The 24,954-nt window shown below is 36.0% G+C and overlaps 2 protein-coding genes across 13 annotated transcripts; one reads left to right on the top strand and one right to left on the bottom strand.

The window, feature by feature from the left end:
* Positions 1–1,028: 1,028 nt before the first annotated feature.
* On the top strand, positions 1,029–23,361 carry LOC113732758 (cyclin-L1-1). 10 transcript variants are annotated; one of them, XR_003458875.2, is made up of 11 exons: positions 1,061–1,282; positions 1,575–1,846; positions 2,087–2,168; positions 2,292–2,432; positions 2,580–2,746; positions 4,797–5,067; positions 5,209–5,629; positions 5,735–5,770; positions 5,857–5,975; positions 6,264–6,415; positions 6,533–6,601. XR_003458875.2 is itself a non-coding variant. In XM_072080767.1 (9 exons), the coding sequence occupies exons 2-9, from the start codon at positions 1,695–1,697 to the stop codon at positions 5,913–5,915; spliced, it is 1,329 nt and encodes a 442-aa protein (XP_071936868.1). In that variant the 5' UTR covers positions 1,061–1,282; positions 1,659–1,694; the 3' UTR covers positions 5,916–6,200. The 10 variants fall into 10 exon arrangements, 3 of the variants coding, with proteins under 3 accessions (XP_071936868.1, XP_027114509.2, XP_071936869.1); XR_003458874.2 differs by having other exon boundaries at positions 1,029–1,282; positions 1,659–1,846; positions 6,264–6,601; XR_003458876.2 differs by having other exon boundaries at positions 1,061–1,279; positions 1,659–1,846; positions 6,264–6,601.
* LOC113732757 (protein BONZAI 3-like) lies at positions 7,427–20,280 on the bottom strand. 3 transcript variants are annotated; one of them, XM_027258705.2, is made up of 16 exons: positions 19,638–20,280; positions 16,381–16,456; positions 15,570–15,718; positions 15,444–15,492; positions 14,863–14,919; positions 13,762–13,938; positions 13,538–13,672; positions 12,550–12,611; positions 12,284–12,383; positions 12,014–12,128; positions 11,816–11,892; positions 11,291–11,428; positions 10,007–10,171; positions 9,803–9,916; positions 9,603–9,699; positions 7,427–7,827 (listed from the first exon to the last, which is right to left on the bottom strand). In XM_027258705.2, the coding sequence occupies exons 1-16, from the start codon at positions 19,697–19,699 to the stop codon at positions 7,688–7,690; spliced, it is 1,713 nt and encodes a 570-aa protein (XP_027114506.1). In that variant the 5' UTR covers positions 19,700–20,280; the 3' UTR covers positions 7,427–7,687. The 3 variants fall into 3 exon arrangements, with proteins under 3 accessions (XP_027114506.1, XP_027114505.1, XP_027114507.1); XM_027258704.2 differs by having other exon boundaries at positions 16,409–16,456; XM_027258706.2 differs by lacking the exon at positions 19,638–20,280 and adding an exon at positions 19,490–19,508 and having other exon boundaries at positions 16,409–16,456.
* Positions 23,362–24,954: the final 1,593 nt, after the last annotated feature.

Below are 24,954 nucleotides of genomic sequence, written 5' to 3'. Positions count from 1 at the left end.
ACCTTTGTCTATACATGGATTGACTTATATCAGATGATTCACATTTATGGGATGGCATTCAAATTCTCATTGAAGGTTGATTTCTAGAGGATCTATGTCCAACTTGGTGCAGATTACTTTGTCTGGCCTCGTATATGGGAATGCCCTATTTTCTGCATGGCTAACTCGATGCCCTTTTCAAGAATGTAGAATACAAGGGACTACATGTAGTTTCATTATTATAATTTGCACATTAACTTCTTTTTTTTCTTCCTTTTTTTTTTTTAAATTTACACATTTTTCTTGTTTAAACATTTAACACTGAAAGATGAACCAAACTACTCGATACTCAAATCGAACTTAGCTTGGTAAGAGTTTGTTCGAACTTCATTTTCCAATTAGCAAACCCAAATTTGAGCAGAATTTTATGTTCGATAACATTCAAGTTGGATAAAAAAACTCGTTCAAGCTCAATTTGGTAAATAAACAAGCCAAAATTGGACAAAAATTCGAACTCGTTAAAATAATCAAACAAGTTTGAACATTAAAGTGTTCGATTTGATTATATTTGTTTACACCCATATTTAAACATTTAGAAGTTGTATATTATAGTTTAGAAACCAAAAGTGTACAAAAGTAATAGTTTAGGGTCGACTAAACAATTTACTCTATATTTTATAATTAATTTTATCCATACTATATAGAAAGGTTTGCACTCTTTGTTCTCTACCTCTATATTCTTACTCTTTTGCTATATTAGTTAATTTTGTTTTGCAAATAATCTATTAATACACAATCAATTGCTTACCTACCTTTCTACATATTCTTCCTTTGGCAATTTTCTTTTCAAATAGTCACAAAATATCTTATCAATTTAAAAATTCATGTTCAAATGGCCTAGATCAATATGAACTCTACTAATACAAGAAAGAATTCTCCACAAAATGCACTACTAAGTGGATATCTAGCTTTCTTTTCCCCTCTCAAAGTCAAAACTACACATCACACATGTAGTTATGTTGACATTAAAAAAAAAAAAATATTAGAGTAGTAGTCGCACATATTAATCCTTTTTTATCCCTTACACGGGTCGGGTTGGTATGCCTAATAGTTGGATGTAGTTTGTGGCCCGTCTGAAACAAGAAGAAAACGGTTTCAACGTCCGATGCCTCCAAAATTTCTAAATCCCTCGCCGGCACCAGAGACCCCTCTTCTCCAAGTGTCCCATCCGACGTCGTTCTTCTCTTATTAACGTGGCCACCGGTTCCACTCCTCCGCGGCCGTTCCAGTTTGCTTACTAGTAGTAAGTTTCATCTCTTCATATCCTTTTTTTTTTTTTTTTTAAATTTTTTAAAATTTTCTTTTCAGTTATCAAGGATATGCTTAATTTAATGAATTTGTTGAATTATTACTTTTTGATTATTTTTTTAGAGTTATCGCTTAATTAAGTAGGAAGTTGGGTATGCTTAATTTAGTTAATTTGTTGAATTATTGCATTTTGATTAACTTTTTGGAGTAGTGTAGGATTGCCAATTTAGTAGGGGTAGGACCAGAAGTCGATTTCATGGTTGATATATACAAGTACTTTTGTGTAGGGGTCGATGGAAATGTTGGTTCTTTACTAGAGAGAATAGTTTATGATTGAAATATGAAGCATTCAATTGGGTTCGCTGCAGCAGGTTGTTAAGGGTTTTTCCTGAAGGTGTTGATCAGCCATGATTTACACAGCCATCGACACATTTTACTTAACTGATGAGCAACTAGAAAATTCGCCTTCTAGGAAGGATGGGATCGATATAGCTACTGAAACTACATTACGAATCTATGGTTGTGATCTCATCCAGGAGAGCGGGATTTTGCTCAGATTGTATCCTTTCTTTGCCTCTTTTTTTTTTTTTATCTTTTTTCTTTCAGTTTTAATTTCATTTTAATGCTATGCTACTTTTATTTGGTTCTGTTCAAATATGAGATTGTGGATGGTAAACTACTATGGATCTCCTAGATATAGTTTTTGGAAAATTCTTGGTTCTGATAAAGTTTTTTTTTTTTTGAGGTTCTTTCTTGTTGCTTTTGGATTTTTGGTTTTCCTTCATTTGGTTGTTTCCAGACCTCAGGCTGTCATGGCAACTGGCCAAGTTTTATTCCACCGGTTTTATTGTAAAAAAACATTTGCTCGTTTCAACGTGAAGGTATTTTTCCATCTTCTTATCCCATCCAACTTCGGTTCTTCATATTTTACTTTCTTAAGTTTATCTAGATGGGCAGCAATGTTTGTTTATGATGATACAATGGCTTTATTTGTGAATTGTCAGAGGGTTGCTGCGAGCTGCGTCTGGCTTGCTTCAAAGCTTGAGGAAAGCCCTAGGAAAGCGAGACAAGTCCTCGTTGTTTTTCATCGTATGGAATGTAGAAGGGAGAACCTGCCAATTGAGCATCTGGATACGTCTTTGAAGGTTAGGACACTTTTTGACTTATTAGTTCTTTTACACGGTGATTGTGAATTTGACTCATCTTTAAGGATATTGGTGATGTCCATTAAACAAAGTTCCCTTTCTTATTCATACTTTCTTGGGTCTCTTTTTTTCTTTTATGGAGGACAGAAATATGTGGAGTTGAAGGCAGATTTGGTTAGAACAGAAAGACATCTTTTGAAGGAGATGGGCTTCATCTGCCACGTGGAGCATCCACACAAATTCATATCGAATTACCTACGGGTGCTTGAAACACCTGAACTGAGTCAAGAAGCTTGGAATCTGGCAAATGATAGGTAAAGATCAACCTGAAATTAATTCCTGTTGCTAAGTGGTATTACTTTGTAAGGACAATCTACTTCGTAATTCAAGACAAGTCTAACCAATGTTGAAAAAAAGGGTTACCTAATGCACTGATATGCTGTGTTGTTGGTTGAATTTGAACGTGGAGACTTACATAATTTAGTGTAGCAAAATGGCAAAATTTGGCAGCTCATTAGCCCATTTGCATCCCTTAACAACGATTTTGATACCAACTAGATGCTTTTTTCCAATATCTTGGATGTCTCTGAATTCTGAGAAACATTCAGCTCTGCCATTTTGTGTGTGTGTGTGTGTGTGTTGCCACGTGGTCGTCTGAATTTTAACTGAACTATAGTCTTAGGAGGTGTGCAATTTTTCTGATCTTGCAAGCTTCATGAACTTAAACAATGCGGAAGTGTTTCAATGTGTATAGTATTCATTCTCTAAACCTGAAAGTGTCAATAGAAATAATAGCAAAAAAGAATTATCTCTAATCTCAGAAAAGCATTAAGCTATAGCTTCACATTGAACATAAGGGGGGTCTTCATATTTGGAAACATGTTTGATCTTTATCAATGGAGCTAAACATCAAGCTTTTTGCACGTATGTCTTTTGTGATTTCATTCTTAGATGCAGGGAATTTGAAAGAGTGATTCCAAGACTAGAGCTTGAATTTTTCAGCTTTCGAAAAACAACATTTTCCTCTTGATGAACAGATTCTTTGCACGGTACATTTTATTGAGAAAGGAAGTGATTAAGTTGATGTCTTCCCTTGTACGGTTGAGTTGTTGCTAAAGTATGGTAGTTTTGGTCTCCAGTATGCTTGTTCATGTGACCTTGATGTCAAGCACTTGGATTTTCTTTGTGTTTCTCACTTGGCCAGTAAATCTGCAATTAAGAAATTCATGTGTCAAGTAAAACTTTAGTTCTTAAAGATTAAGATTGACATTTAATTAATGAATTTTCATTTGTTTCTGCTTGTAGATCTGGGATGCAGCACATGGGATAGATGATGTAGATTTTGTAAAATAAACAAAGGATGAACTAATCAATGGGGGGAGGGGGGGGGTTTGAAATTTGGAAGCACAAATAGGGTTTGAGTAATTTTGGAATTTCTCCGCAGGAATTATTATATGTTGTTTTTCGCTAGGGCCGCCATCTAGCTGTAGAAGCTTTTGGATAATATAATGTAGAAAGCTTAAGTACTTACCACAGCATAAGGAGAAAAAAGACTAGAACGGCGCTCAAAAGATGTGTCAGTGACAGAAGTAGAAGGGTAAGTTAAATGACCTACTGATGGGATATCACTTAAAGGTAATACCAAAAGACCAGTTCAGGAATTAGGTGCTTCAACATCTTTTAAAACAGCCTCTATTGCAGGCAGATCTCAAACCGTCTCCTCCTGCAGATTTATTAAAATATTACAGAGATGTCTGATTTAAGGTGACATGAGTTTCTCATTCATCTCATTATTAGTTATGGGGTTTTATCAGTCATTAAGTTGGACTTTGTCAAACATTATATCTGATATTTGGTCTTGGATACAGGCTTGAAACCTGAGCTTTATCTTGGACCTTGGACGTGGTCTAGGACTTTGAGAGACTTAGGACATATTTGGTCTTGGCATACATAACTTGGGTTGTTAAAACTTGGGATAGGTATCAAGCTTTAAGATAAGACAGATTTGACCCAAATAACTGCAATATTTCCAAGTCCTACCTTCAAGTGTGCTAGCAAGGATTCAGAAATTTTCACTAAGGAATATAAATTCAATGGTATTCAGAAGTTTATATCAATTGCCTTGATGACATTTGCCATTTTCTAGCAACACTTTTAGCTATTGCATTTCCTTATGAAAATTTAAAAGCTTGATGTCTTGGTTGAATAGTGAATATTGAATTTATCTCAGTATTCTATTTACTTTCTAAAGAACTAGAAGTTGGGTTCACTTGCTTTGTATGGGATATGGGATATGACTTCATGGTTTTCTGTGCATCTCTCTCTTCTGATAGTTTCCTGCATTGCTTATGCATCTTCGAGCAGCTTGCGAACTACTTTGTGTGTGAGATTCAAAAGTGAAGTCGTGGCTTGTGGAGTTGTTTATGCAGCAGCTCGTAGGTTTCAGGTACCCCTACCTGAGAATCCTCCTTGGTGGAAGGCATTTGATGCAGACAAATCTGGGATAGATGAGGTTTGCAGAGTACTTGCCCACTTGTATAGCCTTCCCAAGGCACAGTACATTCCTGTATGCAAGGATGGAGGGTCGTTTACAACATCTAACAAATCATGGGATTTATCGCCTCAGCCACCAAGGGTTAGTTTTCTCTGTTTTGCTATGCTTAGGCATGCATGTTTTGTGTTTTTAAATTTTAGTTTTTACTGTGGTTCAATCAGTCAAATGTGTATCGTGTAGCATTATAAATGTATGAATTGATTTATTCTTTGTTAAATGCAGGAAGGATCCTTGAGTGTCCCACCTGCAAATGATAATAATACCAGCCCCAGGGGGACATCTACTGGAGCCAATCAAGAATCAGGCAAGGATGCACAATCCAAAGGTGCTTCAGACAAATTAAATGACTCGAAGAAAAGTGATGGGGAATCTAGAAGCTTGCCTATCGATGGAGAGTCAAGAGAAGAACCTCTTTCAAAATCAATGTCCGAGCATAAAACAGAGGCAAGTGAGGAAAGGGACAAGAATGAAAGGGACAGGGATCGCAGCAAGGAGAAGGAGAGAGTGAAATCCCGGGACCGTGATAGGGGAAGGGAATCTGATCGGGAACGAGAACGGGAACGGGAAAGAGAAAGGGAAAGACAGGACAGTGAGAGAGACAGGGATAAAATTAAGGACAGGAGTCATCGCTCAAGGGACAAAGGTAAGTATCTTTTAGTATATTTGCAGATTTGCAATCTCTTTGCCACTTTTCTGTCTTAGTGAAAATGAATGACTCGTCATTTGATATTTTCCCCTCGCACTTCAGGGCATGGGGAGAAATCGAAACATCACTCTTCTCGAGGTAAGTAAATCAGTTATCTGATGATTTTTCTTGGGCAAACTGTTGCTATAGTAGACCTTTTTTGAGTTGCATTTCATCTGTTGTAGATCGCGAGTACCACAGTTCTTATTCATCGAGGGAGAAGGATCGCCGCAGGCATCATTGATAGGATTATGCTGCATTGTGATGCGAGCTGCATTTCTGTTACTGAATTCTGCAGTATCAGGTTTGTTGATGCCTGAACGGGCAAAAAGAATGTAAAGAGCTCACTTTTCTGGCATAGGGAAACTTAAAATGGTCACCGTAATCTGTCGGTTTGTCATGAAGAGAGGTGGGGGTAAAATGTCTCACAATGAACAATTTCAGATTACAAGTTCAGAATTTGTCTTGTTTGGACTAGAGATTTAAGATATTACTGCAAACTATAGTAAATGTGATCTGATTTACCTGAGCCGCATATTTGAGAATATTGCCGTCACCCATATTGATCCGCAAATGCTTTTCTTTGTTACAGAGAAATCCACGCGGAAAATGTGAAAATTCAATTCCTTAATCGACCGCATATCAACATCATATTGCCAGGACAGTGTGTATTCTTTTTGGCACCAGGAGGTGCAGTTTAGGACTCTGCAGGTCCAAGCAAATACCAAAAAGAAAAGGCAAAAAGTATTTTTTCCCTTTCCGTTCATTGTTAGAATCGATTGGGCTCAATTTTATTGGAAACTTGTTTTACAAATATCATTGGACAAAACCCCCTACTTCATACTTAACATTGTTTTCCAGACATTTATGTTTTCGAAGAATTGATTAGCAGCAGTAAAAGACATCAACTATGGTACTTTGGTCAGCAAATCGTATAGCATTTCTACCATCTAAGGTGGAATGAATCTGCAAAACATCGACTCTCTATCGAGTTGTTTCGTGTTCCAGATTCAACCAACGAGTAAGCTAAATGTTCAGAAGTAATTAACTTGCGAATTTGTGGTAGTCTCTATCTCTAAACTATCAGTTACTTCCTCCAATTAATTTGCAGTGCAGAAGTTCCGAAACGCCAGAAAGAAGATGCCTGAAAAGTTTGGTAATGTCATCCAATTAGGTCTTTTGGATCTTACTTTCCATGATCATTTTGCTATCATCCTTGCATTAACAACTCGATCGGAGAAGAATCTGAGAACATCTTCTATAAGTCTTATTTCTAAGGGAAAACATTGCATAATTTTAATTAACTTGGAAAGATTAGTTCATGCTGCAAACAGAACAAAAAAAAACACACACACACACACACACACAGAAATTAAATTTCCTACCCTCTTACATCATCCCAACCCCTAGAAACGCAGAAAATATTGATGTAATGTTCATCTACTGTTATCGTTTGTTCAAGTGTCTCTGTGATCCTTTAAAATGGTAGAACAGATAGCATGGCAGACATCAATAATCCAGCGAAGTTCACGCTAAAAAAGCTCTCTCTTCTGATCTTTTTGGGATAATACCTGTGTCCTAAAATTTAAGTGAATGAAAACAGATAGGTACCTAGACCACAGCATATCAGGAATCAGGTTCTGGCGAAGACACCATGCTGGATAATGATCTAGCGCCAGGGCTCAACTTGCAAACCCCTTTCCCAGCAGTATTTTAAGTTCTTTACTAGATATATTCACGTCTCAAACCAATAAATAATGTAGAAAGGTTTATGCTATAAGACATTGCACTTGCTTGTAAACAAATTTAGATGGGGACAGACATCCATACTCTACTACCTACTCATATGTACTTGAGGAAGACCAACAGAATCAAAGAATTGACATATTTCTGCCACCGAAAAAAACATCTATTTTTGCTCTGCTCTTTCTCCCTAGATATTTACATTCTGAAATTTCTGTTAGATTAAAATCCTAGAAGATTACATGTTAAGCAACTTTTGAGCATTTTAATAGTTCAAACCCCATAAAGGGTTCCCCGGCCTGAAGCATGAACCATATCAGGAAAGTGAGGTTTGATATCCCTGCTACGCATGTAACTCAGGAACTGTCCAGGTAGTTCTTCCAGGAGAGCCTGAACAACTGATATCTCTCCACCTACACAAAGTTAGCCAAATATCAGGTCATACATTAGGTAGAGGAAAGCAAGTGAAGGGGGAAAAACACAAGGAAAGATTGACAAGCAAAGAGATTTTAAATTGTGCTGAAGCTGCCAACAACTTAAAACTAACTTCTTAAAGCAGAATTTAATCAGAGACCTATGCTGCTCTATAAAAGCATTGCATTTGTCATTTTAAACAACATGCACTCCACCAATCCATCTCCAAGATCTTCAACACAATTTATATTAACGTTGGTTGTAATTCTCATTAACACTTGGCAACTTAACTCCCAAAAATCCATTCATGACACGAGACAATCTTGCTGGAAGTTGATTATTTCTACAGCCTGTCTTCCACTTAATATATAACTTCATAAATAGAAATTTAAATAGCTTCATGGTTAATGATGACAATCAATGCAATGCCAACTGTGAACCAGTCAGAGGTCCAGGAAGAGTAAATAAGAGAAGAATCTTCAAAAACAGGCTCCAGCTTCAGAGAGGGTTCCTTGAAGATGTTCAAGAACTTGAAGAGGGCAGTGGAACTAATCGAGGGGATTGGATTTTACAACAAACCTTCAAGGCACCTATAACTATTGTCGCGACCATAGTTTACACTCCTGATCACATTGTGTTTAGTAAGTATTTGAGGCAATAATTGCAATTAGGTATTTAGTCCAACTTCTTAATTATTGGTCAAGAGTCTACTAGTAACTTTGAATAAATCTGTGATCATATATTACACGGTAGTCGTTAACATTTCAAAGGTTAGAATTACTTCTGCAGACAATGAGAATGGAGAATTAGAATAGTTTCACTGTAAGTACTAGACACAGTACGAAAATGATTAATTTGTGAAATCATTCAAGTTCTCCAAGTACCAAAAATATTGTGCCTCTTTCAATATCCTTTATTCCTCTTAGTGTACATATACTTTTCAGTCAGTCTTCAGGCATCAGAACCCATATTCAATCTTAACTCATCTTGCATGCAATCCATTTATCAAGCCAAAACCAGAACTTCAGACTACTTCAGACTAAGGACCAAGTATATCCTCAAGATGGTCATAACATTCCCTTGCTACCATGCATCTCGTTTCTTAATAAGTTCTCAGTGTCTTAAGTAAAGCACTTATAAACCATACCACTTCAATTAGCTTAAACAACTTGAGCATGATCCAACTACAAAAGTCTCCACCAAATCCAACTACAAAATTCTCCACCAAGTTCAAGATTTTTAGTGCCTTTTGAATCCACCAACTACAAACTGAAAGCGAGTAAAAGATAAACTAGTTTCTAACCATAAGCTTTCTCGACAATCTGGAGACTTGGATCAACAGTTCACAGTCCATTGATAGGCTGTCACAAACACCCCAACACCCCCCCGGGCCCCACCCGAAAAAAAAAATGAAGCAAAAAACACAGTAACTGAAGAAAGGAACCATGCAGAGTAAAAAGTTCAACATTCAATGAAATGAAATCCACGAGCTAATTAACAACAGCCAAGTGACTAGATGCCTATAAGAGCTTGGCCAGTTCTAACAGGCAATAACAAGTTATCTTGTAATAGGGTAGTTCCATCGCAATTGTCCTATGTCAACTAAATTGTTAATATAAAAGCTAGAAATTCGAGGTGTTGAATCCCTACCAAAAGATGCAAAATAACCACTAAAATTACCGCCAGAAGAAGAATAGGTATATTTACATAACAAGTGGTCTTTCTATTAGAAAAGAACCATATCCTAATATAAAGCAAGTGAACAAGCACTTACGGTGTACTTCACGCATAGGAACAAACTGAACTATGTCACGGGTAGCTACCCTTCCAGTTGAACTCTCTAATCGGTGTCCATCATCAGCATCAAGGACCTGCCAAATGAAATGATTTTTTTTTTTCACATGCAAACTCGTTACATGGACCTAGTCAAATTCCAGCTAAAAAAGTTATAAAATTATTACAGTAAGAATGTACCTCCATTTGCGTAAAATCTGCTCCGCCAACTCCAACAATAAGGATGGAAAGTGGCAGGTCAGATGCCCTGACCAAAGCGTCTTTAGTTTCTTGGATGTCACTTACGACTCCATCCTACAAGAAAGCAAAATTTGCCAGATTTCAGGAGCAAAGCATGAAACTATGCTGCAAAGACAGTAAACGTCAACTATTTATTTTGCATACCGTTATAATTAGCAAGATGAAATACTTGTTCTGGTTGACAGAGAGGGAGCCACCAGCAATTTCTGCAGCCTTGTTAATAACTGGACCAAACAATGTGGGCCCAGAAAGGGTGACATTATACAGCGTACTTGAATAACCAGCCATAATGCCTTCTATACCAGTAACCTACAATAAAGAATACCAATCAAATGAAACCACTGCCACAGAATTCAAAATTTAATTAACAAAAAATTCATATTTTAATATTAATAGATGGACAAAACATATGCAAAGTTGGCATAAATATAGTCAATTTCAATGGCATCTCCTTGACTTCTCAATTGGTCAAGTGGTATACCCAACAATACAACGACAAGGATTAAGTGCAATAGGGGATCTCATTTAATTCTGATACTCTTAAATAAGCGGGAGAAAAATCCTCAAGCTACTACAATTTTACTCTGCTGGTGTCCCTGTTTGAATCAAACATTTTTTTCAATCTAATCAACGTTCCGGCTAACGTGCAATGGAGAAATTGATGTGAGAGAGAAGTGAATTCCGTTACCCAAATTAGAATGGCAAAACATCATAACATGGGAGAATTTTTAAACTAATATTTAATTCCCTCGGCTGCTTTCATAACTTATTTGATTAATTTGGCAAAAGAATTTATATTACTTCTTGCTTGAGCTTATTTGTCCTGGCATAGGTGGATATGCTGAAGAAGCGACTAATAATACCAATATTCTAGACCCTGAAATTTATAACATTTAAAGTTCCAGGGTTATGACTTCCCCAAAATATCAACACTGTGTGAGCAAATTGCGCTGACAAAAGATATTGACATTTTAATAATAGACATTATCTCTCATCCATCTTTTGATAGTCAAAAAGAAATAAACCATGAATATGCTCATCAGTAATCATTGTTAAGGAGTTTTAGATATGTACTAATGTCTGTAACCCATTCCTAAGGCCTGTATCACTGGTCTTAGCCAAAATGTGTGTCTACAAAAAGTGATTGCGGGTCATGGGACCATCATCAAATAGAACATCAGGAATACAATCACAGTTATCTGTCTCTCTAGTAACTTGAAAGTGAATTGTACCATCTAAGATCACATAATTGTGAGGGCCTTTTGAAATTAAATAATCAAACGCTAGCATAAAATAATTTTCTGTTGCTTATCAGCCAATCCAAGATAAAGATAACTGAATGCAGGAAGCACTGCAAATGGAATCAAGTGATATGGATAACGCACAAGATGTTTTCAGATAAATAGTAACTATAAAAGAGATTGTTACCACAGAATCAGTAGGGATTCCGTTCAAGTTGAAACAATGGGACACTGAACCACCAATTGTTCTTGCACCAAAACCCCAAGCTGGAAAGCGTCTATCAGAGTCGTAAAACTGTATAACTTCCCCAACCTCCATTATAGCCTGTAATGATTTTCAGTTAATAATTCAACTATAAGCTTTTAACATCTGAAGTACAAGAAAAAGAGGATTGCATTTCATAAAATTTTCAGCTACTTCCAGATAAGTCATAAATGCAGACACAGGAAACTGAAACACGTGCACACAACTAAGGGCATTATGTTAGCTTTGTGAACTGATCCAATTAATTTCCTGGCAACAATATAATAAGTTTTAGAAAATTATGGCCAATATATACGTCCAATTTATGTCATCATCCATCTACTTAATACAAGTGAAGTTTTTAAGTATATGGTTAATTTAGAAAATTTCAGATATTCTAAAAAGCACAACAGAAGAGATGACCGGTAATGTATAAGGAAGTTAAGAGAGAGGTAAGACCAGCTTTACCTGCTGGTAAGCATTCAGGCGCCCTGAAGGATCAATATAATGCAAGGAGTCTGAATTGTGAGGATTTCCATTTGAAGCTGAATAAAAAGGAAGTTAAAAGAGGAACAGTAGACTTAAATAGAAATATGTGGAGATTGACCAAATAAGAAAGATATAACCAAATTGTTAAAGGCCTAAAAAGGGTTTAAGATTACTTACCAGTAAAGTCAACTGCAACCATGAAATTAAGCTCAAACCCACTCGAAATGTAATCAAGGAAACTGTATAGTTGCTTCTCAACATACCCATCCACAAACAGCTGACCTTCAGTAATCTACAAATAGGTAATGCAAGAAGATTGGATATAAAAAACATGCATGAGATGATGGATGACAGAGACATACACACAAGACAAAGGTCATATCCATTGGCTAATGGAAACAGATCCATAAAGCACCGATAACTCATGCATAGAGGAGATAATTAAACCTTTTCAACTCGCCGCAAATGAGATGGAGGTAAAACAAGATTTACACCAGATCTAGTTTTGTGAAGGTGTTCCAGCTCTGCCACTGTTTTTTGCAGTTTCCTGTTAAGATTTGAAGTTATGTCAATAGTTATGACTCAAGAGGAACAGGTGGAAGGAGGAAAAATGAACATTGAACATTAAGCAGAACCATTGAGGATAAAATAATGGAACATTAGAAATCATAAAATAGAGTACCAAAAAAGTGGAATGAGAAAAGTGAAATTACCCAATGAGGACATGATTGCCACTGCTGTTGAAATCAAAACACTCAATGATCAACGGGTTATCCTGCAATGCAGATCTTTATTAATATATATAGAGTGCATGCAAATGTTAAATATGGGGGTTATCCGTGCTGTAACTTCATTTGTTCCTGTGTCTATGACTTCTCCAATCTAGCCTGGGTCCATTTTCTCCGATTCTAGCTTCATATATCTTCCTAATTTATCATTCTTGTAACCTCCTCCCTGATTTTTCTTTCCCTCTATTTAATCTCAAGTTTGTTTTGCTGGAAAACATTTCCCAGGAAATATTTTCCCTTTATTTGGGTATTAGGCTGCATGATATGTCAGGAAATTTTTCCAGAAAGAAAAAGGTTTTACCCAATCAGATAAAAACAATTACATAAAGCTTTCACTGAAGAAGTTTCCAGACCAACACTAATTCCTCTTCCGAAACAAAAAGCTTACCTTCTAAGTGGCTCTTCCTCTTTAATTATTCATCCTCTCTCAAACACACTAATTCATCGCTTCCTTTTCCTCTCTCATCTCTAACACACATTTACTTATTCCTCTTCCTCTCTCTTCTTACATATAGGTGGAGACAAAGAAATCCATCTATGGCTTCATGGATTTGAGGGAGGGAACTCCAGTAAGGCATTGAATTTGCTTGGATCAATTGGTGGCATCTTGTTGGGTACATATCTTATTCAATACTTCTTAGAATCATTCCTGGGCCTTCTATGATTATGAATGCATACAAAAATAATTTCGATTGTCTTTTGGGTGGTAGTGGTTAAAAGGTGGTGGAAATAGTACTGGCATATCACTAGTTGTGAAGAAATTATTATCAAAAAGTCAACCACACATTATAAAATATTGGAAAAACCAAATATTGTCAAGAAAATGATTTCAGCAATCATATTTTCTAGGGGAAAACATTCTATAGGCAAACAAACGGACCCTTGATTCGGCAAACAGCGAGCAGGAAACTACCTTGCTCATGTATTGTTGCATGGTTAGACACAGCGGTTTCCAGACTGGATTCAAGTTGTTGTTTATGACTTCTGTCTTGCAAATTGGAATGGAACCCCCACTCTCAGCAATCCTAGAGATTCTAAGAAAAGGATCCTGAAAACAGTAAAATAAGATTGAGGTAAAAATAAAGTTGAAATAGATTCAAAGTTCATCACAATTGATATTTACAAAATCCATATAACACTTTTAGAAAACAGATCCTTGTTATCAAGATGATAACAACGAAAAGTCATCTCCACAGCAGTCCTTGAAGCTACAGTTTCTTCTGCTTGGACAGTAAGAGTACCCAAGTTTTTCAAGCCATGACCATCTCGATTGTGAAGATTCAAGGTCAAAGTTCTGTTTCTTTTAGTAACAATCTGAAACCACAAAAACTCAACATTATAGACTGTATCGTTAATGAAAAGGATGAAGCAATCCAATTTCATAGCGTCCATTATCAGAAAAAGACAATGCCATCTCCATTTCAAGTTCGCTGATATATGAAGCATTGGAGCAACAATAAAAAGACTTCATATCATATAAAATCAAGAAAATAATCCAATCTACTATCTGGAACCATAAAAACCCAACATTATAGACTGTATCAACAACGAAAAGGATGAAGCAATCCAATTTCATAATGTCTCTTATCAGAAAAAGTCAATGCCATCTCCATTTCAAGTTCGCTAATACATGGCGCATTGGAGCAACAGTTAAAAACTTCATAATGCATTAAAGCAAGAAAATAATCCAATCTACTATCTTCAGACTTTTTGTATATATTTGAGGATACTTCAATCTTCATCTCTTTTGTTTCCAATACTTTTTATGCTAGCTAATTCCCTATAATCTTAACTTATGGCTAACATTCCAAAAATGGAGTTCTCTAATAGGACTAATCAGAAAAAATATTGAGAATGGAGATTTAAAGGAGAATTTACCAACTATATAGATTACCAATCCTTAAACTTGGAACCGAACAGTTTAGAATAAGACTATGGATGGCAAAAAATTCAAAAGTAGAAACTGAGCATAAAACTCAAAATCAGCATCAAGTCTACGAGGATTTCTAACAGTTATAACTTATAGTGTGCACACAGGCCGCTCCACCCATTCCCCGGCACCCACCTTAATGTTGCATTGGAGAAGGGTAAAGACTGCATCATTCCCAAGCACAACAGTAAAAGACACTTATTTCCAGGTACTAACACAATTCACCAACCCAAAATAGACTACCACATTAACTATGTCTGCAGCAACACTAATGTGTTACAGTTGTCAACAAAATGCAAGTAACCCACCTCAGAGAGAACACAACTAGCTTCACCAAGAAAATCTTGATCCTTCAAGTTCAAGTTCTGCAAGTTTGCAACGACAAAGATCCGCATAAGCTTCCATACAGATCTGAAGCTTAAAAGCTCCAAAATTTCATGAACCAAATTGAATGCTATCTCAATCTAAAGAAACATCATTCAAACACGTTCAATCCTTAAGCTTGATGTACAGCATTGAACACTACTTATTGATTGCATGAAAAGTTGAACTATTCTGTTCTTTACTAGTGATCAAACAGTATCAGTGATTCAGAAAAATCCCACATTTTTTCAGTATGGTGAAAATCTCACAGTAAGTGGAGTATCGGAACTGCATAATTTCTTCAAAATCATTAGCTTTACCAATCTTTCAGGGGTAGCTGTACAATCCAAAAACTAACTCAACAATTAACAAATAAAAATCAAGGATCAATGACTACAACTCAAGACATTTATTGAGCACAAAATATCATCTCTGTGTATTGCAAATATGGCAAATGACAAGTCCCAACCCAAAAACAAAATTGTAGAAGAACTGCATCGAGAGCAGATAGTACAGCATAGCATACCTTCACAGGTAAATTGTGGTATTGCGAATCAATGTCATAAACATGAAAGCTGCAAGGGGTGACAAAAGATAGTCAAGATGCTATGAGCACAAAAGGAAGCAAATAAGAGGTTGTACAAAAGCTTACATCAATGGCTGAACAATCTCAAATTGATAATTGACACTGATTTTTTGAATCCAAGCAGGTTCCAGATTATTCATAATCACTTCTGTTCGACCAAGTTCTTCAAGGGTTCCATTCCTTTTCTTTGCATAAACCACAGCCATTGGATCGCTCTGTTGCCAGGTAGAAAACAACATTCACTTGTAAGATCCTTAAGTTTGCAAGACCAAGATTTTGATAGCCAACTAATCAAGATTACAGTTCTAGAGCACCAGCTAAGATGCCAATAAGGTCTGAATGCTGACTGCAAATACTGACTTATCGGTGATGGAGCAGAATGAAATGAAGGTCTTGAAAACACAAAGATCTTGAAACTAACTCGAGAAAATGGTAATGTTGCAGCTCTAAAATCCCAAAGTTTGAAATTCCTAAATCCAGACTCTTTCCCTATTTTACAAAATTTCCACATGACAAGAAGTAGAGCGGGTTTCAGTAACTTCCGAGGAAAACTATTTACATAGCCAGAGAAGTACTTGATAAGAAAACTTCCCAAACTCTTTTATCTTCAACAGTCAGTCTCAAATTTTAAACCCAGGAAAGCCAAAGCAATAAATGGACTTACATAGAAATCCATAAAACATGAGACCAAATTTAAATGTATAACCAGACTAATTACTTGTTACTCTACAGTTTAGGTGGGTATACAAATAATGGCCTCTTGATTATTTAGACCCAGAGGAAAATTGATGACCAACGAAATACATATACATATATGTACATGTACACCATGCAAACAGACAAACACATGTACACAGAGAGAGAGAGAGAGATTTACATGGCCAAACTCAATATGATGTACGAACCTTTGAGATAATATCACGATCACGCAACTTTGAAGCTGACAAACATAACTGCAGGTGACAAACTCTCATTTAAACCACAGTCTACGTGATGGACAACAAAATCAAATAGGATCCTTCTATAAACAAAACTTAAATACAAACAAGAATGATATTTATATGGAGAGAGAACTGGTTCAGATATGTTTGCGTATAAATCTATACAAAAATCAACTTCCAACTGTTGTATTTTTCCTATTGTCAGCAGACGCATTCCAAATTCAGAAAAATACATTGATCATCTGAATTTGTTGTATTTTCAACAGTCTAAAAATTGTAGTCACCTTTCAAACCCATGCATTATAAACCCCTATAATTTTTTCATGAGTCCATTGCTTAACTACCAAGTACTAGTAACTGCAATACTTTTCCAGATTATATAAAAGGTAGATGTCCTGTCTTTTCTGAAGGAAAGCTACTTTTAATGTTGAACCATGCTAGAAAAAGGATGAGTTTTCAGAAGCAAGCATATTTTATGATAATAATGCTGGAAGAAACCGCATCGTATGATAGATGGTCATCAACGTTGCATGATTTATGGCCCCACAACATAAGGACCACCATCAGTTCTATGGCCACTTTCTAAGGAATATTAGTTTTTATGGCAATAGCATGTCTCTTCAGAAAAAATAAGGTTTCCACTGCAAGACATATATTTCTACATACTGAAACCAGTGCAAACAAGAATATATTTTTGGTAAGCATTCTTTTTCTACTGTCAGCAAGACAGACATTGGCCCAACTGGAAATCCAGTATGAGATAACTTTCTGCAACTGCTTAATAAGGGGAAAATTAACTAAATTGACCCATTATTTCAAAAATCCAATATTCATCTCCAGCAAAAACCTCCGGCGTCGCATGGTTCACAGGAATGGAAAAAGGAACAAGACCCTGGATAAGTTTCACCAAACGTTATGCGAAAGATAAGTCCTATTCCATTTTCTAGTGACTTGTAAAACTTTTTGTCAATCTAGAGTGACTTGACTTTTACCCTTTTTCAAGAAGTACTAGAAATTTCATAACTAAATAATTTAAAGTATGCAACATATATAGCAAGATCTAAATATCACTTTACATATCAATTCAATGCAAAATCTATTTCCAACAAAATATTCAGAATTAGTCGGTATCAACGATGTTAAGGCAGCAGTTTTTCAACGATTACCACATGTACAAATAGCACATTGTGTATTAATAATTTGCAAAATTACCATTTTTATGGATTCGAATTGCTTTAACCAATCGGGAATCAGATTTATAATGTTTCCTCGCCAGATATATGCTAGTTCTTATAGATTAAGACACTTTTCAATCGTTGGACAACTTCAAAGTCAAAATAATCACCATCTTTTCAAGACTAAACAATCCACTCCTTTTAGGTGAATAACCTAACTTTAGATCAAAATACATTATTGATCAATTCCAGGCCAATCCACAGTGCCAGACAAGGCCTTAGAACAATGCCTAAGCATGCCATATAAGTCAACAGCAGAACATGGGCCACATTTAGCTGAGAAGTGGATGCCCGCCATGGTACACTTGACAAATTTTCTAATCACCATAAAAACTCAAGAATCACTACCACTTTGTCTCCCTTTGTTTCATTTTACGGAAGGAAGAGAAACATATTTGGTTGCGTTTAACGAAGCAATGACAATAATTACTATCAGTCCATACTCAACTAAATTATGAATACTGTAAGGTTACTTATTGTGATACTTCAACTGTCGACAAGTAAGTTGCTGGTGGTAATATGCATGTCAAAACAAGATGTCAATATCAATTGAACCATCGGCAGGTAAACTTATCACATGAAAGTGTCCAATATAGCCCAATATATGATTAACCCTTCATGTATCCCACCATAGGGTAATATCCTTAACTCTAAAGGATAAACAGGGAACAGTTTCCTACATTCTCATGTACTCTAGATGATAATCCAACAGATTCCATCCCATTCCATTTTTGCATATTTATAAAGGCAATACTGTAATTTTTTGAAACATGATAAAAGATCATAAATCAGATTTACTACCAGAATTCACTGTCGGGTTGCACAAATATGAAGAAGATACTGCTGACAAAATACATAACTAAGAAAACAACTTAGCATGATATGGAATACACCATATTCTTCTGTTGTCCTTATGTATGGCTGAACAGCAGTATAAAATCAACAATTATGATCTTAATCCACTTTTTTGCTTTGTTTTCAGCACAATTTATAAAGTAGTTGAAGACTTAAGTTTACCCTTGATTTTTCAGCACACAAGAACAAAAGAAACTCCTGTTCTGGTGGCCTTTCTTCAAGACAATTAAGGAACAAGTTAATATACCAAAATATTTTACAATTTGTCACCAGAATCAAACAAAAGGTAAACTCTTCCAATAAACCCCAAGTTAAACTTCTAAGGATTTGATGAGGATGGAGTGAGTAATCAACTTATAGCACTACAATTCAGTTGGAGCAATCACAAGGCATCCTCCTACTAGCCCACAATAATGGAATTAAATTAGGGCAGCAAACGTTTTTTACTATGCCCTTTGATGGAGGCCATTGTTTATTTTCCACAGATAGATTAACTTAATCACATTAGTCTATTGCACACAAAATTTTTCACTTTCAACAAGTTAAAAAAGTTAAAAGTAAAACTCTCATGACTATCATATCTCTCTCTCTCAAATTTGTATCATGATTTTCTAGCTCACTAATAATCGACTTATCATCCTCTGTCTTACTTTCCATCTCAAATATCAGTGAGATCTTAGTTTTTTCTTTCACATTAGTCTATTGAATGCGAGAATCTTCACTTTTGACAAGTGCTTACTTGTATCTCCAAAATCATACTCATTCCTGAAACCCCTTTTTTTTTTAATCTTTTTTCTCATCTTGAATCCTTGAAATTAAAGTGTACCTTGCATACTAGTCAGCATAATTCAAAATTCTTGAAAAGAATTCTAAAACAAAGTATGCATACCATAAAGAAAAACTCAAATATTAGAAACAAATGAAAACAAAAAATAAAAGACCAATATATACATACTGTAGACAATTTGAAAAGTCAGACAGCGTAAACAATTCGTGTAAGTACAACGTTTAACAGAGACAATTCAATTCTGAACAGGGGCTTAGTTTATTGCTCCTATGTTGACCACTTTTTTTTTTTTTAAGATTAATTGTACTAGACAGACCTCGAGTTGCGTGCTAAGGGCTTGGACACCTTTAGTCTGGAAGAAAAATTCCACAGCATCATTGAGCCCAGAGGCGGCGGGCCCGGCGGCGCTTCCAGCACCACGAACGCCCTGGGCCCCTGGGTGGCCCACAATTCCGCCTCCTCCGACAGCTTGTTGCCCTCCTTTCACATCAGAAAAGCATCCCCCCATTGCTTCTCTCCTTGTCTAACAAACTAACAGCCAAACAATTTCCCAGTAACTCTCTACCTTTCGCTCTCCCTCCCTTCCTCCCTTCACTCCCATCAAGGAATCAGAAATCATCACGATCGTCTGAGATATATATAGAGCACGACCGCATTATCCAGTCAGTTGTTTTAGCCCTCGCGCGTTAATTGAGTGAATTTCCGGGCAATTTCCCCTTTTTTGAAACATTTGCAATTGCGTTTTCAAATATTTAAACTAATTATACTTAAGGCGGTGACTCGTGACCAATTCTGTATTTCCACGCATTCTCTCGACCCTAGAAGGAAATCATTTCGGTTGGCGTTTGCGAAATCTTGAAGAACAAGTTTGGCCACTTCCCACCAGACGCAGATTTAATTAACTAATTTATTCATGCGGGTTTTGAACACCCACAGTATGTTGAAGTTGCCAAGTGTACGTCAATGTTTTCTTTTCTTTTTTTTTTTTTCCTTCTATGCACTTAAGCACTATGAAATTTCGTAATTTATCCGCTGGATATTGACTATATGTATCCTAGATAATATGACGATCAACTTCTATTCATCGAATATTAGCTATATATATTATAGGTAATATGATCACAAACTTTTATTAAATGTCACGATTCAGGAGTTATGACTTTCACAAAATTGTCGTTCTGATTCAAACTCTAATTTTTTTTAAGAACCTAAATGAGAACATTTAACCAAAGTTTTAGTGATAGTTTCGGTTCTCTACATTTAATTATTATTCTGATTCAATAAGAGGTTGGTCCAATTCTAGTTCGATTTCGATTCGAACCTGAACCTGAACTGTGTCAACACTAGGGCTGCATACGAATCGAGCCGCTCGCGAGCGGCTCGAGTCAAGCTCGAGTCGAGCTCGATATTAATCGAGGTCGAGTCGAGCTCGAGCCGGCTCGAGTCAAACTCGAGCTCGAGCTCGAGCTCAGAATATTAAGCTCGTTAGCTCGCGAGCCGGCTTGCGAGCTTGGGTATATATATATATATTTTTTTTTATTTTTATTTAATAATAAAATTACGTATATTATATATATATATTTTTTTATTTTTTATTTTCATAGTAAAATTACGTATATATCCTTAATATTTTATTATTTATTAAGAAAAAAATATTATTTTATTTATTTTTTAAAAAATAAAATAATTATTTTTTATTTTTTTTCGAACTCGAGCTCGAGCTCGAGCTCGGCTCGACTTGATTCGAGTCGAGCTCGAGCTCGAAATTTGCCGGCTCGTCGAGCTCGAGCTCGAGCTCGAGCTTGGTAAAATTTAGTCGAGACTCGGCTCGATTAGCTCAAAGTTCGACTCGACTCGGCTCGTTTGCAGCCCTAGTCAACACGGAAAACGAAAGAACCCATTTTCCTCATTCTCAATAGTATGTCATGTTGATTTTTAATTTTGTGGGTGGAACTTATCCATGTTGAGCAAATAGCATTCTAGCATTCATGTTATGGTAGTAGTTATGTATTAGAAGATTTTGAATTTAGTGGGGGAACGATACCTACTTTGACCTGGACTAACTTGTTAAAGCTTTTCTTCATATTTATTAACCCCGTTCTAACTGGGGAGTTTAACCGGTTAATAATACCATAAATTAGCTACGCAGTCAGGCTAGGTTAGTAGTTGGACGGAATAAAAAAGTAACTTGTTGAATGACCTATCGGTTCAATCGACAAAATCTTAAATATAGGTCAATCCAACTACCATTTTTACCCCAATTCTGTAATTATAAATATATTTTTTAAATTTGGATATATATATTTTATTGTATTATTTAGCCATCGATTCAACTGATGAATCCACGACTGGACTACTACCTCGTTAAATAATTGGCCTTGCCAGGTTGATGTCCGAGCTGAATTTAACACCTATATATTTCTTGACATTTACTCGTTATTTTTTACTAATACCCTCTTCTATCTTCACAAAATTTGAGTTCCAGTGTAAGATTCAACTTCTAAGCCCTACTGCAAAGTTAGGATCTCAAAATTTTTAGCTTTATAGGAGCTCTTTTAAGTTTTTTTTTTCTTTTTTATGTACTCTTTTAGGTTTCTTAATACTAGGTAAAAAGGAAAAAGGGTGATAGATTTTAAGTGTAGGAAAGATTAATCCTTAAAAAAAAATGGGGGTATGTGTATGTGTTTGTGCGTGTTGGTTGTTGTGGGAGTTATGTGAGAGTGGGAAGTTTAATAGATAAGATGTGAGTAGATAATAGTGAATATTGTTAATGAGCTTATAGAGGGAGGGAAGTGGAACATTGGTCGTTTGCAGCTTTGGTTTAATGATGATGTAGTAAACCAGATTTCTAATATCCCTCTTAGTTTGTATAACAGGAAGGATAGATTATTCTGGAAACACAGCAAGTCTGGAATCTACACGGTGAAGACTGGATATGTGATTGCCAAGGAGGAAATGGAGGTAACAAATCAAAGGCCAGCACCTGATCCGGAAACCAGTTGGGAAATAAGAAAGCATACAGTTTGGAAAACCTTGTGGAGCCTAAACATTAAGCTGAAATTGAAACATTTCCTATGGAGATGTCTACAAAATGGTTTGGCCACTAAAGATGCTCTCTATAAAAGGTTTGGCATAGGGAACAAAGTTTGTCAATGTTGTGGGGAGGACATGGAAACTATCGAGCATATCTTCTTTACCTGCCCAACAGCGCAAGTAATATGGAAGATTGCACCTGTTCGGTGGGAAGGGCTAGCTAATCTTCAAGGCAACCTGTGGAGATGGTGGGAGGCGGTGTTGCAAGCAGCAAAAAAGTCTGAAGGTGTGGGCAGAATCCAACTTACAGCAAACATATTATGGCAAATCTGGAAAGCAAGAAACAAGGTTACTTTCCAGCAGGAGATAACTGATGCAAAAAATATTGTTGAAAAGGCACAACAGGAATGGATCGAGTATGAGGCAGCAATGGAGTCAGACAGGGGTTCAAATCCTGATTTAGAAAAGGCAACACTAATCCAGCAGCGTTGGGAACCTCCAAAGGAAGGAACTATAAGGATCAATACGGACGCTGCCATCTCGGCTAAAATGGTCAGATCAGGTCTTGGAATCATTGCAAGGAACTGGCGCGGAGAAGTAGTGAGAGCAAAAGGAATTACTGCGAGGAGGAAAGGAATTGCAGCCACTGAAGAAGCTCTAGCAATCAGGGGGGCGCTTGAAATGGCTCAGATTGCAGGATGGACAACTATAGAAGTCCAATCTGACTGCAAGCATGTAGTGAGCCTCATTAACATGGACAATGGACAGGATTGTAGTCTCCAAACAATCCTGGATGACATTGACGTTCAGAAAGGAAACTTTGAAAGCTGCACGTTCACTTTTGTACCTAGAATGGTGAATCAATGTAGCCATGCATTAGCACAGTTTGCAGTTAAGGCAACTAGAGATTTTGAATGGGAAGGTTCTTTCCCAGTTTGGCTCTCAAGTCTAGTTAGGAAAGATATGGGGGTAGTTACCCCTTTTTGTAATTAACTCTTGAATTTTCAAGGGGTGATAGATATATATATATATATATGAAGTTATCGTTTGTCAAAAAAAAAAAAAAAAAGATAATAGTGAATATTGGAAGGATATATTTAAAAAAGTAAATAATGACACTTCTTTTTAACACCAAACCTACTCAAACTTTATACATAGAGATATTCATGTGGGTTCGGATGTTTTTTATCCCAACGCATGAGAAAGTTACCAAATGTGTCGATTTTTGCCCCCTATTATGCAGATAAAGCACTGCAAAATTTCGTGGTTTATTTCTGGAATACTTGATATATATAAGGTAGTTAATGTGACGACCAACATCTATTGAGTGTCATGACTCATGAATTGTCCTTAACAGGCTATTGTTTATCCTCGCGCACTTTTCTTAACCATTTATTGTAATTTAATACGGTTAAAGTACAGTAAAATCTCTATAAATTAATAATCTTGGACTATATATACAAACTCTATTAATTTAAGGAGGTATTAATTAATCGATAAATTAATTATTAATTTATTGAATATACTTACAATTCAAAAAATACTCATTTAATCAACTAATGTTCTATTATTAAAAGGGGTCTAAAAATCTAAGAAATATAAACCAATCCATATCTACTTGATTTACAAGTACAATTTAATTTTATTAATATCTTCAATGTACGTATGTAACTAATATCATTTTTCTGTTATCAAGAGGAGGAATACTAAATGATAGATGCCCACTGCCATTTTATTAAATGCACACAATGAATCATATTAACAATATTATGTATATAAATGACAAGGAACTCTTTTTATAATAAATAAACATAAAGTTCTCTCTTTTGTCTCACTGTTAAACGTTAAACGATGGCTTTCCATCTAAAAGGCATTCACAAATTAATAGTAGACTCATATTTTAGGAAAATATGATGTGTAATTTTAGTGAATTATTAATTTATACTATGATTGGCACCAAATAGTTATTTAAGGTTTTCAAAAAATATTAATATTATTATCTTATTATTTTATCCAACTCATATAATTAACTTGTTAGCCCAAGTCAGGACTGAGAAAAATTATTATTTGATAGAGTTTATCAATTTATGGAGGCTTTACTGTCCTTGCTCATTCTCTTTGCATGTGCCTAAACTTTAGGTACGTCCACCCCTAATGAAAGGCCCTGCATGCATGTGGTTTTCATTCGTCGAAATTTCCCTATTGCGTTGTCGTATAATTAAGTGGTCATTATCTCTCGTGACTCCCGTGTAGGTAGCCATTTTTTGCTTTCACGAACCTTATTATAATTATTAGTACTACCATTATTTTGTAAAAGCTTGCTTTTAGCTTTATTAATTAATCTTAAAAAAAATTTATGCTCGTCTACTCATTTCAACTTTTTAGGGGGGCTAATAATGGTGGAGTTTACTTCCCTAAAGCAAGTCCACATTGCGGTACTCTAAAGGACGAGGGGCCTGGACGGTTGTCCCAGGCAGTTCACGGCCTGGATGAGGCCTCAAAAATTTGTGCGGCTCAGATCACGTTTTGTAACTCGATTTTCACGCCGTGTGGGATCCACAAAAATGTTGTTCTATTTTACTCGCTGTTGTTCTATTGTT

Source organism: Coffea arabica, chromosome 2e (genome assembly GCF_036785885.1).
Source record: "Coffea arabica cultivar ET-39 chromosome 2e, Coffea Arabica ET-39 HiFi, whole genome shotgun sequence".
Classification (NCBI taxonomy): Eukaryota; Viridiplantae; Streptophyta; class Magnoliopsida; order Gentianales; family Rubiaceae; genus Coffea; species Coffea arabica.
The sequence above is the reverse complement of the archived record's forward strand: the minus strand, read 5'-3'. Positions and strand labels throughout refer to the sequence as shown.

Bases quoted from the DNA above. Each gene is read 5' to 3' on its own strand.
- LOC113732758 (XM_072080767.1), top strand. From the start codon at position 1,695: ATGATTTACACAGCCATCGACACATTTTACTTAACTGATGAGCAACTA. The intron at 2,747-4,796 runs GTAAAGATCAAC...ATCTTCGAGCAG, and splicing joins TGGAATCTGGCAAATGATAG to CTTGCGAACTACTTTGTGTG. The intron at 5,630-5,734 runs GTAAGTATCTTT...CTCGCACTTCAG, and splicing joins TCATCGCTCAAGGGACAAAG to GGCATGGGGAGAAATCGAAA.
- LOC113732757 (XM_027258704.2), bottom strand. From the start codon at position 19,829: ATGGGGGGATGCTTTTCTGATGTGAAAGGAGGGCAACAAGCTGTCGGA. The intron at 12,612-13,537 runs GTAGTTTCCTGC...TCTGCATTGCAG, and splicing joins TGCAACAATACATGAGCAAG to GATAACCCGTTGATCATTGA. The intron at 11,429-11,815 runs GTAAAGCTGGTC...AAATCATTACAG, and splicing joins GCCTGAATGCTTACCAGCAG to GCTATAATGGAGGTTGGGGA.